The sequence below is a fragment of the Malaya genurostris genome, chromosome 3, assembly GCF_030247185.1.
Source record: "Malaya genurostris strain Urasoe2022 chromosome 3, Malgen_1.1, whole genome shotgun sequence".
Classification (NCBI taxonomy): domain Eukaryota; kingdom Metazoa; phylum Arthropoda; class Insecta; order Diptera; family Culicidae; genus Malaya; species Malaya genurostris.
The window spans coordinates 220,508,247-220,524,929 of NC_080572.1; the positions used below are offsets into that span (position 1 = coordinate 220,508,247).

At 38.6% G+C, this 16,683-nt stretch overlaps 1 protein-coding gene across 1 annotated transcript; it reads left to right on the plus strand.

Moving 5' to 3' along the window:
* Nucleotides 1–1,579: 1,579 nt before the first annotated feature.
* On the plus strand, nucleotides 1,580–7,054 carry LOC131435686 (importin-4-like). The gene is made up of 6 exons (XM_058603828.1): nucleotides 1,580–1,952; nucleotides 2,448–4,994; nucleotides 5,057–5,280; nucleotides 5,526–5,658; nucleotides 5,731–5,908; nucleotides 5,986–7,054. The coding sequence occupies exons 1-6, from the start codon at nucleotides 1,899–1,901 to the stop codon at nucleotides 6,108–6,110; spliced, it is 3,261 nt and encodes a 1,086-aa protein (XP_058459811.1). The 5' UTR covers nucleotides 1,580–1,898; the 3' UTR covers nucleotides 6,111–7,054.
* The last annotated feature ends 9,629 nt before the right edge of the window (nucleotides 7,055–16,683 follow it).

Below are 16,683 nucleotides of genomic sequence, written 5' to 3' on the forward strand. Positions count from 1 at the left end.
TGATCAATTATTCAAAACCTAGACCGATTTTCGAAAAACCAAAAACACTTAAGTTTTCGAAATCAAATTTATCATAACTAAGTATTCTTAGAATTTTGAAATTTTGCTTTGCCGAGCCGTAATTGGTTTTTGAAATGTATAAACGGTAACTGTTCCGTTCCACGGGGATGATTTTAGAACTGAAAAGTAGTGTTTGTAGCAGAATTTCACAAAGAATCTGAAAATGCAACTCAAAATTATAAAATTTTAGCTAAAACAACCGAAATTAGAAAAAGTTTACATAAACTTTTCCGCATTTTTTTTATTGCTTGCGCGCTGCTGTTTCGTATTGAGGTGGTGTGAGAAATGCACGGTGGGCACGGTGGCATTATATCGTGAGCAAAAATTACATGTAAAATTATGACGCGAATTTATGCAGCATTGGGTTTTGTTTTGAAATAAAAACGAGTTGAATACAATAAAATGGGTATTGTAAGAAATTGTTTATTTTCCAAGTAACTGTCATTTATAATGCTAATAATGTCCAATTCTGTTGAGTTCAATGCATTGATGTTGCTGAAGCAATAAAACTTGGCTGTGTGATATCGTATAACAGGTATTATTTTAGATTGTAGCAATTTTTATAGCAAAACTATAACTTCATCATTGACAAGCTACTGAATGAAATACAAACCAAGTATTATCGTGATATAAACAATGTGATAAACATTGATAAACAACAGGCATATACATGGTTATCAAGTTGGTTAATACATATACATATAACCTCATGTTAGTCATTCATAATTACTCATGATTTATAGCTCTAGTGTAAGAGTGATCACTAACAATAACGATTGTATTAGCATATATTCAAAGTGTGAAGGATTCAAAATCCATTACGTTCAGTCTTTTTTACAAGCCAATATAACGAGAGGTAAACCCACTGCGCTCAATCATCGAAAAAAGTTCTTGTTTCTATGTGTCCGTTTTTCTTGGTATGCTTTGTGCGACGGTTCGTTCAACTGAAGCGGATAAAATTTTGCGCGCATTTTATGACGCTACATTTCACCTTAACTCATAAAATGAGTGTAAAACCTGTTGATATTAAGTAGAAATCATGCTACATTTATCTGAAATTCACATCAAAACGATAAGATTGACCGAATCAAATGTTTTGTACATACATTTGTACTGTACTCATTTCCACTAGAAAATGAAGTGTATAACACATGTAGTTCGATTCAATAGCGAAACACATCACATCCAAAGAAAAAGCACATCAATGCTTAGTGAGAAATATTCTGATCTTGCATCTTAGTGAATTCTTAGTGAAATCTTAAAACAAATCGCGTTGGTTATGCATTGAAATGAAAAAGCACATTATATTGAAGTACTAATTACATATGAATCGATCGTACAAATTTTTATCAGTGTAGTAACGTGATCAAATATATTATTATTTTGAATTTCTTGTTGCGTGTATAATCGGGATTAAGCTAGCTGTCAGAAGTAATTCGACGAAGTCCATTCGAACTGTAGTGGCAAATTTACTTCGAAATCAGATGTACTAAAATGTTGTTTTCCTTTTCATTCCTGTATAAACTCTCATAACAACCGTGTTACATCTCCTTTCCGCCGTTTATTCTTATCAGAAATTCGCACATTTTTGTTATTTGAGGTTAACTTTAATAAAAAAATTACCAGCAAGGAAGGACGTGTAGTGAAAATTTTTGTGATCTCGAAGTATTGACTACTCCTATTCATAAACTTGCGGGTTAATAAAAATTGGATTCAATCTTGACAAATATCAGCATTCTTGAGAAAATTGGGCCTTATTTGAAATTTATATAGTCTTTGTGCGATTAAAATCAGATTTAAACTAAACTAAAAAAGTGAGCCCCTGTGATTGCATAAAAATGGAGCAAATTATTAAAAATCTGCTCGTTGCTGATAGTGATTTAATACAACAGGTTAGTAGGATCGACGTTTTTTTTTGTTAACTTGAGTAAGATCTATGCTGAAATTACTGGTGCAGATCGCAAAAGGAACCTGCATTCATTATTATTCATGCAATGCAACATCTAAAAAAGTTTCTATGCGTTGCAAATTATTCAAACATTATCGCTTTTGCCACACTGTTTGTACATGATGATGGCATCTCCACCCATAGGCAATAATTCATTCATTTTCCGGTGTACACCTCGCTGGAAGCATCTTCCTCTTTTCTCTGTTCTTTCCTAATTTATTATAAACTGACTCATCTAGGTATAGAGAGCACGTTGCATGTGCTACACGATGTATGCTCTTGTAAAGAAATTCGCAATTTCCGGATCAAACCACTATGGTTACTAATTGAATTCTTAAAATAGCTTAGAAATGGTATCTGTAATGAGATATACAATCGATTGAAAAAAGGGAATTTTTGTTTAAAGCATAGCTTATGTAGTTTTATATTCTATCCGTAGGCAACTGCCGAGTTAAAAGAAGCTTTCAAGCACCCGGAAACTATTCCACAGCTGTGTGAGATTGCCGTTAGTAACAAGGATGCTCAAGTGCGTCAGTATAGCGCTATGCTACTAAAAAAGCAACTTAGCAAGCTGCGCCATTGGCAGCAGGTTCCTGCCGACCAGCAGGTTTTAATCAAACAAGGAATGTTGGAAGCTATCGTCAAGGAACCGGAAAAGTCCGTACGAAACGCTATCACTGGATTTGTCGGTGTATTGGTTCGTCATGAGGCAGCCAAAGATGAAGCCTGGATGAACGAAGTTCTCAAGTTCATGTTTGAGAGCACCAGCTCCAGCGACCCAAAGCTCGCGGAAATAGGTTCTGCGGCATTTGCTACACTAACTTCTACGTCGCCTGATCAATTCATTCCACACTTTGATGCCGTTTGTCAGCTGTTTTCCTCTGCACTGATGGCAACGGCAGCTAGCGGAAACATGAGCACTCCAGTTGTTTACAATATTCTGCTGGGAATGTCACACATGGTCTCATTTATAACGGGACATCCAACGGCAGAGAATACCTACCAGGCTTCGATTCCGTACGTAGTTAAAGCGCTCGTAGGATTTGCCCGACAAGACACGTTCAAGTTCATTGAAGCATTCGACATTTTGGAGAACTTAGCCGATGAATCCTCGCGTATTCTTACTCCTCACCTGAAACTTCTGATCGAGTTCTGCTTAGAGGTAGCTAAAATGAATGATTTAGAAGATTCCGTACGCGTGAAAGCGATCACCTACATTGGATGGTTGGTACGATCGAAAAAGAAAATGATCATCAAACAGAAGTTGGTTGAACCTATTGTGATTGAACTGTTTAAGTTGATGCGTGTCGCGCCGGACGTAGAAGAAGAGGATGAAGAGTACTTCGGTAGCAATGAAGTATCCACTCCCAGTACTTGCGCTGCACAAACGCTGGACGTTTTGGCTTTGCATATCCCGCCCAAACAACTAATTCCAACCTTGATGGCCCTGTTGGAACCGGCTCTTCGTGGAACAGATGCCCTGGCAAAGAAAGCTTCGTACCTTTCGATTGCAGTCATAGCCGAAGGTTGCTCCGAACATATATGCAGTAAATATTTGAAACCACTTCTGGATGTGATAAAAACTGGAATCACAGATCCTAATCCGATGATTCGAAACGCGGCCCTGTTTGCATTGGGACAATTCTCCGAACATCTCCAGCCGGAGATATCACAGTATGCTGAAGAGATACTACCGATTCTGTTTGAATTTTTACAACAACTTTGCCTGCAAATCCGAAGTGGTGGTAAGGAACCACCACACATCGATCGTGTTTTCTATGCCCTTGAGACATTCTGTGAGAATCTAGAAGATCAACTAACACCTCATCTGCCGATTTTGATGGAACGTCTGTTCGAGGCCCTGGACGCACGCAACACCGTACATCTGAGGGAACTTTCGCTGACGGCCATTGCAGCCACCGCAAATGCAGCTAAATCTAACATGCTACCATATTTTCCTCGTTTGATCGATTGTCTGAAAATTTATTTGGTTAAAACTGAAGACGAAAACATTTGCACTTTGCGCCCCCAGGCGATCGACACATTTGCAGCATTGGTCAGAACGATTGGAAGGGACAACTTTCTACCGCTGGCAGTTGACACTCTCAATTTGGGCCTTACAATGCTAGATGGCTGCAATGACCCAGATCTACGGAGAAGTTGCTACAATCTGTTCGCATCCATGGCTGCATCTGTCAAAGAGGACATGGCCGGATCTTTGAATAAGATTGTCGAATCCATGCTGGAAAGTGTCAAGAGCACGGAAGGAATAGTGCCAACGTATAAAGATGACGAAGAGGATCTTGAACTTCCGAACGGTGTCGACGATGAGGAAGATGACAAAGAGTACGACATTGAAAATTCCGACAATGACAACGAAGACGATGAAGATCTCGCTGGTTACACAGTGGAAAATGCGTTCATGGATGAGAAAGAAGAAGCGATTCTGGCGTTGATGGAGTTTGCTGAGCACACGGGACCGGCATTTGCTCCATTCATCCAAACTGCTTTCGAGGAAATTTATAAACTAATCAATCACCCAAGTGAGGATATTCGCAAAGCTTCGATTGATGCTTTGAAGCAGTTCGTCATTTCGCTACACGAGCTAGGCAATGTGGAAGGTGTGAATCAAACCATTCTCATACTCATTCCCAAGCTAAGTCAAATTATTCGCACCGACGAGGAACGCTCGGTGGTCATGTCCGGATTGGATGCCTACAGTGACATCATGGAGAAAGTGGGTGCTGCTGCCCTTCAAGCCGATGGACAGAAGGATGCCATTTTTGGATGCATAGTGGACGTTTTGAATGGAAAAGTAGCCTGCCAGTTTGACGAGCCGATCGACGAAGAACAGGAAGAAAGTGAATACGATGAAGCAATTATCGAGTCGGCCGGAGACATATTGCCCAAGTTTGGACGAGCTCTACCAGCGGCGGAGTTTGCGGTTTACTTTGGACGTGTTTGGCCTTACTTTATTCAAAAAATTGTAAGCTTTAGTGTTTATCATGCTGTGCTTAGTACTTATGTTTTTTTTTTTGTTTTGCGTAGGAAAAAACGAAACAGATAGACGAAACAAACGACTTACAGCGCGCTTTCGCCCTTGGCGTCCTATCCGAGTGTTTCAGCGGCCTTAAAGAGTTCACAGTGAACTGGTTTGAAACACTGCTGCCAATTTTCCTGTCGTGCGTGCAGGATCGTATCAATGAAGTGCGAAACAACGCCGTGTACGGTATCGGGGAAATGGTTCTGAACGGCAATGAATGCTCATACAAGTAAGTTACTTTGTGGGTGAAAAATACATCCCGTATCTAGGACCTATTTTTACGTTTCGTTTTCGACTCATCAGTTTCTGTTGAACTGCTAATAATGACAATTCGTGGTTCAACATAAGTCGCCAAGCAGACGTCAAGTTTATGCTATTTTCAAAACACTTATTGTTGTCTAATCTGACCTGTTTGATCGTCATCCGATAGTGGTCAATTGTATTTAGCAAAGCATCTCAATTGCTATCTTACAGGCACTACCCACAAATTTTGACATCACTTTCCGGCGTTGTCGCTAAAGAGCAGCATGCCGGCACCTTGGACAACATCTGCGGTGCTTTGGCACGTTTAATCACCACCAACAGTAGTTTAGTGCCAATGAAGGAAGTGAGTTTAAGCCTAAGATTTAACCATTTTCGCACAGAAGACCAATTACCAATATTTCACCCCTATTTCCAGGTTCTTCCAGTTTTCGTCCAATACTTACCACTTCGGGAAGATTTCGAAGAGAATTTGGCCGTTTTCCGTAGCCTGGACGTCATCTACCGGCAAGGAAATGATAATTTAATCCCGCTACTTGGCCGTGTCCTGATCATTGCATTACAGGTTCTGTACAAGAAGCAACACAATGATGACGGTAAATTTCACACGCCATCAGTACAGTCAGTGACCTAATTCGAACCGGAATTTGTTTTTTTTGTTCCCTATTTCTAGAGTGTCGCGACTTGGTGTTTAATTTCGTGAAGCAGATCAGTAAGGACTTTCCCGAAAAGTTTACTGAGGTGGTACGCAGTGACGCCGACATTGCCAACTTCGTCCAAACGCTTCCGCTCCAGTAGAAGAAGGTGCGTGTGCATTTAATGCGCAAACTATACGTATCATACATTGACCCATATCTGCAAACCTGCATGCGCCGTGTTGAAATGAAAAGTCGGCAGAAAACCAAAAAAGTCAACGGTGCAGCCAGGTCTGCAGATGGCGGCGGTAGTTCGAAGTGAGTAAATGTGGAAACGCGAGTGTTACACAAAGGAGTCAAAGTAGGTTTATCATACGATTGAGAGTTGAGCATGCAAGAGCTTCTCCACCCAGATGTGGCCAATATCTAGAGCATTATAGATTCTATATCAACCGAGCGCAACATATTGCTCGATATTCTCATAACACATTATTTCCTATTTGTTTTGAAACTCTAACCCAATGTTAACAACCATATGTTATAGTTTATTTATTCGTCCTAGAATAATTTGTTTTGAAAGCATAAAAATATGGAACTATTATGCACTAATAATAAATGAATCAACTTCATTCTATGATTATTTGTCATGAACATTGTAGATCGAGTACGAGGCCAATTTCTACCGATACATATTCCCTCACAATAGAAAGCCATAAACAAGTAGAAAATAAAAATAGAGCATATATCTGTACCCTGATGAGATCACACCAACCGAAGCATGTGAAATAACTTTTATTTTTATATGAGCTAAGAGAAATATGACCTAATACTCATTCTGAAAAAAAAGAAGTATTTTAAATCCAGCATTGTTTCTGCTATATTCGGTACATTCATTGACTGGAGATAAAGCATCAAGTAAAAGCCTCTTTCTTAGTATGGACAATATGTCGGTTCCTAGAAAAAAAATAATGAATATTACAGTAAATCTAATGATCTAATGCAAATTTGTCAAATTAAGTCTGATCGAAAAAAATGGCACTATTTACTATCCTTCCCAGAGTATGTTATGTTTATACAGCCAATTAAAAATACAAGTTTTATCTGAAACTACTGCGTTTTACTGACCAACAAGCATTCCGAAATCAAGTACCTACTGTTTTTGCATATATTCTTTCATTCAAAATTAACGCAATAACGTTGAAATTCGATTATTACACTAATGTCGATTTCGCTTGAGAAAACTGAAACTGACCGAGGGTAGTTGCATCAAACAAACACTTCACGAAACAGTGTTGGTTTTGCATATGGTTGGTTTCGCGTATAGCTGAGCGAACGTGCCGGAAGTGGTTTGCGAAGGTTTAGAAAATTGGAGAAATTGCTCGATCAAAACCCCTTTGCGAACGCATGAGGAACTTGCAACATCACTTGAAGCTACTCAACCAGTCATTTGCCAACGATTAAATGCAATTGGATGCCATATGAATTGAAGCCAAGGAAGGTCGAACTCCGTTTATTCACGTGATACAATTACAACAGAAAAGGTTTTTTTATGCATTAAATCGATCGGGCAACGCATGAATACTCCATCATCATAGATGGCCGTTCAGAATGTTCAAAGTCTGAAGCACAGACTAACAGACATGACAGTATGAGTAAATTCTTATAAAAATAAGTTTTCGTGATACTATCGGCACAGACTAACAGACAGGACACTCAAATTAGATTCTTCAATCATTTTAACGGTCATTTCGAATATTCCTTTATTTGGGACAGTACTCACATGTGTCATGATGGCGCCACGTTACCCTATCAAAAACATCTTGTCTGTCATCTATACTGTGTTTATTTTTTTTCATTTACCAACAGAGTTGCCATTCATGCAGAATTACCTGTAATGTATTGATTTGTATACGTCCATGCGAATTTCATGCAGGATACAGATTTAATAAATATTGCCAAAACTACATACATAATTGTGCCTACTTCTCATCCTCCAACGCAATACAAAATCGAACCCGTTTTGTTACAATATTTACTTGCTTCTGGTCTGCCGCCACTTAATTTCGGGTGAAGAATACCAACAGAATAAAAAATAGTCTAGATGAACAACGTTGAGTCAAATAAATGGTAAACCTTCCAACATCGGGAAAAAGTTAAATATATTATCAACGTAATCCAATAATTTATTGTGACGATTCACTTCCAAATATTTTAATGAAATCAGGCATCCCTGCAGGCAGCTGATCGGTGTTGACAAACGAGGGGAAACCAACTAGTAAAAAAAATTTTTACATAACACAAGGGGTGTACCGATAGTAAATAGTTCGCGCAGTACAATATAGGTGGAACTAGTGCATCACGAAAAATTATTTTTATAAGAATTTACTCATACTGTCATGTCTGTTAGTCTGTGCTATCGGTACACCCCTTGTGTTATGTAAAAGTTTTTTTTACCAGTTGGTTACCCCTCGTTTGTCAACACCGATCCACCCTCCTGCTATGGAAGCTGGTTCCTGAAACCGACGCATTTTGTTTTGGTGGCGTTGTTGTCAACAATATTTTAAGCTACGTTCATACCATACAATCTAACCATACTGGTGGCAAAAGTTAATTTCTTCAAACCCAATATAAATATTACTCTTGTCTAGTATTCTCTGCAAAACAAGTAATTTGACCTCTGTTTGAATAAGAAAAAAAAGTGGTTTGTTATAGTTTGATTATATTCCATCGAAATCATTTCCTTATGTTGGTGCACTCGCATGAAGAAAGATGTGAACACTGCTTAAATACAGCATTTGACAGCGAACTATAACCAAAAGAACCAAAAATTTCGGCTTCAAGCCAATTGTATACAGATGACAATCGCACCACCGGGGTGATCTGTACCATATCGGTATCAGAATCTCGTCAACATAAGTTCACGGAAATGTCACCAAAGCTCATTTTGGTGACCAAAAAAAAAAGGTCTCGTAGCAACCTTTTCTCCTGTCTATCCATGCTATCAACGAAAATCGGTATTTATCTGTACGATCCGTGAATTATCGGTATTTTGGGAGTACATATCTGTATTGCGGTATAGAGGTCAAATATCTGTATAAATACCGATAAATCGGTATACCTGGCAACGTTGGCTTGCAGGGATGCCTGATTTCATCATAATATTTGAAAATGAAAAATTAAGTGGCGTCAGACCAGAAGTAAGTAAATATTGTAACAAAACGGGTTCGATTTTGTAATGCGTTGAAGGATGAGAAGTAGGCACAATTCTGTATATAGTTTTGGCAATATGTATTAAGGTGAAATGTAACGGAATGCGAAAATCGCGGTTTTTGATCAATTATTCAAACTAGACCGATTTTCGAAAAACCAAAAACACTTAAGTTTTTGAAATCAAATTTATCACAACTAAGTATTCTTAGAATTTTAAAATTTTGCTTTGCCGAGCCGTAATTGGCTTTTGAAATGTATAAACGGTAACTGTTCCGTTCCACGGGGATGATTTTAGAACTGAAAAGTAGTGTTTGTAGCAGAATTTCACAAAGAATCTGAACATGCAACTCAAAATTTTAAAATTTTAGCTAAAACAACCGAAATTTGAAAAAGTTTACATGAACCTTTCCGCATTTTTTTATTGCTTGCGCGCTGCTGTTTCGTATTGAGGTGGTGTGAGAAATGCACGGTGGACACGGTGGCATTATATCGTGAGCAAAAATTACATATAAAATTGTGACGCGAATTTATACAGCATTGGGTTTTGTGTTGAAATAAAAACGAGTTGAATACAATAAAATGGGTATTGTGAGAAATTGTTGATTGTCTAAGTAACTGTCATTTATAATGCTAATAATGTCCAATTCTGTTCAATGCATTGATGTTGCTGAAGCAACAAAGCCTGGCTGTGTGATATCGTATAACAGGTATTATTTTAGATTGTAGCAATTTTTATAGCAAAACTATAACTTCATCATTGACAAGCTAATGAATGAAATACAAACCAAGTATTATCGTGATACAAACAGACACACTTAAAACTTAATTTTCATCTCGGCAAAAAAAATGCTGAAAACGAACGGCAAAGCGATATTTTACTAAAATTTCGGCCTAGATAGTTTTTTCCAAAATTCTCGGTTTTTTATTTCCGATTTCTCGGCAATTCAAAATATAATACTGATATTCGGTTTTGTAAATTACCGTGTTTACCAGCAATTGGTCGTTTTGCCGAAATCAGCAAATTGATTATATTAACTTACCGAAATCTCGGTAAACAACTCCTAGATAACCGAAATTCGGTGATTTATCAAAGTAGCTATTTTTCTTCAGTGCAAAACTGAGTGATGTAAATAAGTGCATATGGAGATAGTTGCAAAAAAAATTGAATCCGAAAATAGCGATATGTTAAATGTTCAAAGATTATTCGTTACAAGAAATCCCCCAGAGCATTCTTACGAGATTAAGATCCACGCGACGCTAATCTACTGCATGAAATTGATTGGACTCCGGTATGATATATTTCCTTAAATATTCAATGTTTTATCGAGCCATTACTTTCGTTGTAGCCGAAATCTGATTTGCTGCGGAAAACCTAATTGTGTTCTCTACTGTAAATAACGTGGAAGTGCATCCATTCTACGGCGTATATGTTTGGGGACATATTTTTCTTCTTTTTTTACCTATCAGTTCAACAACCAACATAGTGTTGAAATAAATAAATCAATGATAACGAGTTTTAGCAGGAATGTTTATTTTATATTTAAAATTTTATTTTAATTATTTGCTTTAAATTTCGGCATTAGCTCACATGCTTAAACACTGATAATTTCGGTAGTTTATTTCCAAAAGCGACGAAGATCTCGGTAATTTATAGTTTTCTCGAAACCGAAAATCTTGGTGAAGGCAAATTATTTGTCAAATGAAAAATACCGAGAGTTACCGTTGTTTTAATATTTGCCGAGATGATTGCCGAGCACTCGGCTGTTCAAATCTCGGCAAAATTTTGCCGAGATTTGGGGAAAAACTCTAAGTGTGTAACAAAGTCAGTTTCAATGCATCCGTCATTTTTTTCGCTTTGGTTTCCTGATAGCATTCTGAAAAAAAAGAGAGAAATAAAATTGGCTCGACAAGGCTGCCAAACCCACAGAACTTCAATCTTTGTGAAAGTTGAATATTTTTTCATTGTTCATTGGAATCCATGTAATGTCCAACCCATACGATAGATTAATGTGATGAAACTTCTCATCAAAATAATAAAATGTATGCTGGCAACCCGATACAGTTTGCTCATATACGAGAGAGTACAAGAGAAATACGATGCGCAAAGGGGATTGAGCGAACCACGTGGTCGATTTAAAACTCAACACGCGACCCTCTGTCCTCAGACCTTAATGTAACGTTCAATTGTCAACTTGTTTTCATTAAAACCGTCTGCAGCATCCTTTTGAATCATAAATTAGCATTTTTCTTATCATCCTTACATATATTGACGTGTAGAGCAAAATACGTTTTATGAGCAAGAATAACTGTTTGGGTATAAATAATTCTATTCTATTATTAGTGTTTCATGCAGAAGCGTCTATAGAAAAATATTCAGAAATGCAATATCATATTATGTTCCAATGGTGTAATTGGCTGGTAAAGAAGACTGAAGGTTTGGAAGGTTTCGCTACAGTAAGAAATGTAACATTGAACGCAAACTCGAGTATTGGTAAGTTTGGAAAATGCTAATTATTCATACAGAACTGAAGAACATAAACTAAATACGCGTCGATTGCTTGCGAATTACAAGGGATCGAAGACTTCGTATCTATTTGATGACAACATTTCATTTAGGCGAGGCTGGTCGATAGAACGGTGACCTTGGAACATGATTTGCTCTGTATACGAAATGGGTCATCGTAATTCGATTGATTCAACACACATGGAAACATCTTTTTCCTGTAAACCGCTGCCAGACAGTGGGGCTTGGGATAGGTTAAACACACACACACTATTTTTTTCTCAAGTAATTTATTTCGACATGATTGGAAATAGTGAATGAATGGAACCATGAAACTTGAAAAATGTAATTGTTGTGATTCGACTTGCAAAACTGCCAACACTTCTGTAGAAATAAAAACTTGATCTTGTACCGTACGCGTGTGTTTCTCTCAGGTCCCAACATTTTGGCGACGAGAAGTGGATTTTGATCTGTAAAAACGTGTAGTTCGAGTTGTTTCGGGATGCTGAAAGATTTTGGCACTGCATAAGTGCAACGGTTAATAAATATAGACGCGTTCCGTCGAGAAAGTACTGAAAAAGTAACGCCGACGGGGCCAAAGCGGAAAAGGTTCGTATTTGTAAAGCACAAAAGCTGCAAGAGAAAACGGTGTAATAGGAGACGGTGCAATAGAGGGAACAGTGTTCACGCCAAAGTTGCGAAAAAAAAAATGGAAAACCCTAAGCAAATATTATCGTCGTTTGACACCAAGGATTCATCATCAATAGGAACCAGGTGGCAAAAATGGAAACGCTCCCTGGAGCTATACATGGAAGTAAACTGTATTGCGCTACCTTCAAGGAAAAAGGCGTATTTACTACATTTTGCGGGACCAGAAATGCAAGACATTTTTTACGACATTCCCGGTCATGATGCTGTTCCACCAGCTAACTCCGATGTGTATCGCGAAGCTATCAGGCTTTTGGACAATCATTTTGCGCCAATGACGAGTATCCCATACGACCGCTACGTGTTCAGGAATCTGAAACAGGAGAACGATGAAAGTGTCGACAAATTTGTAAGTCGGTTGAAGGAGCAAGGCCGTCTTTGTGAATACGGTGCGGCACTAGACATAAGAATAACCGAACAGGTTTTTGACCGTTGCCAAATGGACGAATTACGAGAAATGATATTAAAAAAGAAATAAATGACTGTAAGAGAAATCGTCGAAGAAGCCAGAATTTTGGAAACGCAAGTACTAACGGTAAATGCAAGTTAGTAGGCCACTTTAAAAAAATGTGTAGAACGAAGGCAACGAAAACGTCTAGTTCAAAACGTAAACAGGTTCTTTATGTTGAATCCGAGAAAAGTGGCTGCAGTTCAAATTCAGACGACTGCGATTCGGAAGATGATGGATCTAATAATGAAATTCAGCAAATATGCGTGATCGGAGCCGATCATGATATAGTAACTTGTTACACAGGCGGTGTAAAGATGAACTGGATTATCGACTCCGGTGCACATGTTAATGTTATTAATAGAAACACGTGGAAGGAATTACGAAAAAAAGGATGCAAAACGAGCAGTGAGAAAAAGTCTAAAAAGATTCTGCGGGTTTATGGAGATGGGTCATTAAAAGTACATAAAGTTATAAAGGCGGACATCGCCACAAAAGAGAAAACTGTTCATCACGAAATCTACGTGGTCGATTCAGATAGAGGAGGTAACCTGCTAAGTAAGAAATCATCAATGGAGTTAGGTATTTTGGAGATTCACGGTAAGGTTTTTAACATTTCGGCAAAGGAAGAGCCTCCGATAGGAAAATTGAAAGGAGTGCAAGTGGAACTAAAAATCAATACTGCCGTCAACCCGGTTCAACAACCATGCCGGAGATTACCGATACCACTTCAGAAGCTGGTCGGAGAAAAAATTAGAGGATTTACTGCGTCAGGATATCATAGAACCGGCTCCATTGAATATTTCTTGGGCTTCGCCTTTGGTATTAACACCTAAGAACGGTGGCAGAAGCGTACGGCTATGTGTCGATATGCGACGAGCAAATAATGCCATCATACCGGAACGTCATCCTCTGCCAACTTTCGACGAAATAATGCCATACCTTGAAGGAAGTCGGTTTTTCAGTAAAATAGACTTGGTGAAGGCATTCCACCAAATTGAACTTACTCCGTCTTCGAGAACTATTACTACATTCGTAACTCCAAATGCATATTATAGATACAAAAGGTTGATGTTTGGAATGAATTGCTCTGCTGAGGTGTTTCAAAGAGAAATCGAACGAGTTTTGCGAGGACTGAAAGGTACAAAGGTATTCATAGATGATATATTGGTTTTCGCTCGAACCAAAAAGGATCATGATGCAAGAGTGAAATCGGTATTGTCACGATTGGAACTACATGGTTTGACAGTAAATCTAGAAAAATGCCAAATTGGAAAACCGTCTGTAATTTTTATGGGTCATTCACTGTCCGAAAAAGGTATCCTGTCCATGAACGACAAGGTTGATGCAATTCAACGGTTCAGGAATCCAAGAAACGTGAAGGAGCTGAGAAGTTTCATGGGGTTAGTAAATTACGTTGGAAAATTCATCCCTAATCTGTCTACAATATCCTCTCCACTAAGAAATATGCTACATAAACATACGAAATTCCAGTGGACAAGCGCGGAAATGCAATCGTTCGAAAAGATTAAAAGAGCTATGTCAAACACACAACATTTAGCGTACTATAGTGTGCACAATCCAACAACGCTAGTGACAGATGCAAGCGAACATGGACTAGGAGCTGTATTATTGCAACGTGTAGAGGGGAAATTGAGACCCATTAGTTTTGCCAGCAAAAGTTTAACAACAACCGAACGAAAGTATTCCACATTAGATAAAGAGGCACTGTCTGTAGTCTGGGCCACAGAACGTTTCCAGATGTATTTGAAAGGACTCGAATTCACTATCTTAACGGACCACAAACCGTTGGTAGGTATTTTCAACGAAACCTCTATACCGAATAAACGCCAGGAAAGTTGGGTGCTTCGTATGCAGGAATACCGATACCGAATTCGTCACGTTCCCGGGGAGATAAACATTGCCGACCCTTTATCTCGGTTATCAGTTTCGCTTGGAGAGAAGACTTTTGATAAAGCTTCGGAGGATGTTCTTTGTGCGATTGTAGAAATAAACAGACCTGCAGCTGTCAGCATGACCGAGATCATTCTAGCGTCAGAAGAGGATCATGAAATACAAGATGTAAGGAAAGCGCTCCAAACCGACATTTGGGAAGAAAACTTGAAAAAATATGCACCGTTCAAGTCAGAGTTAGTATTCGCCAAAGAAATACTTTTAAGAAAAGACCGAATCGTTGTACCTAAAAAGCTAAGGGAAACGGTGATCGCGTTATCCCACGTAGGCCATCCAGGCCGAGAAAAGATGAAACGTCGTCTACGAGCAGCGGTTTGGTGGCCAGCCATGGACGGAGATGCTGAAAAATGTTGTAAGGAGTGCATTGAATGTCAGTTGGTTGCACCTTATGACAAGCCGGAACCTTTGCGAATTAGAGAACTTCCCAAAGCTCCATGGGTGCATCTGTCGGGAGATTTCTTAGGACCGTTGCCGAACGGGTACTATCTATTTGTCCTGATCGATCTCTATAGTCGCTACACGGTAGTTGAACCAACGACCCGTACCACATCCAGTGAAGTCATTCGCATTTTAAAGAACGTTTTTACCAGACTGGGTTTACCATTCATGTTAACATTCGATAATGCTAAGAATTTCTCCACCCAAGAATTAAAAGAATATTGCGTAGATTACGATATCAAATTAAAACACACGACTCCATACTGGCCAAGTGCCAATGGCGAAGTCGAGCGTCAGAATCGATCGATCCTCAAGGTTCTCAAAATAAGTAAGCAGAATGGTACGGATTGGAAAGAAGCTATTCAAGATTACATCTACATGTATTCACTAACTCCACATTCCGTTACAAACGTCGCGCCAGCTCAATTGATGTTCGGTCGCAGATTCCGCGATTTGATTCCAAATTTCTATAATTATGTTGCCGAAGATGACGAAATGCGGGATCGAGATCGTACCGTGAAATCGACGACGTGAAATACTACACAAAAGAGAACCGGGATAAACGAGTTGGTGCAAAACAATCAACAGTAAGCATAGGGGACGAAGTATGGATGAAAAATATGGTTCCACAAAATAAGTTAGATACAACATTTCTACCGACCCCGGCGCGCGTGATTGATCGGTGCGAAAATAGATACGTTGAAAACTCCTGATGGCGAAGTCTACAGGCGCAACACTTCACATGTGAAAGCAACAAGAGAATCATTGAACCAAAAGAAGGCTAACGCTAGTATCAATGAAAACGTCGGAAATGGAAGTACCAGACCACCACGCCTCAAAACGCTACCAAAGAGATTCGAGGACTATACGATGGAGGTTTGATACAAATGCAGTAGAGGTGTGGAAGAAAATTCAATTTATTTTATTAGAGAAACAGGCATATGTTGTGATTCGACTTGCAAAACTGCCAACACTTCTGTAGAAATAAAAACTTGATCTTGTACCGTACGCGTGTGTTTCTCTCAGGTCCCAACAGTAATCAAGATTTTTTTTTATTTGCTGTGTCACAAACGTGACAGGCTAAGGCCAGTGATGGCCCATCTTGCCTTTGTATTGTTAGATTATAATTTAATTTTGTGTTTTAATTCGATTGTGTTTTTTGCACATGTATTGTTCATGTATTTTCTTGTAGGTTATGTTTGGTTGTATTATTATTTTCGATTATTTTATATTTTTCGATTGTAAATTCTTTTACATTGACTCCCGATGATGTTTCGCGGCGTCGCCACACGGATTCACTCTAGGACGAGAAAAAATTTTTCTTCCGCGAACATAAATACACAAAATTTTATCGCACTAGTGCGAAACGATATGCTAACACTTTGAGAGCTTCACCGGAAGTCTAATCAAGATTTACTCAAATTTCAAAATTTTCACTCATACAGTTCAAAAGTT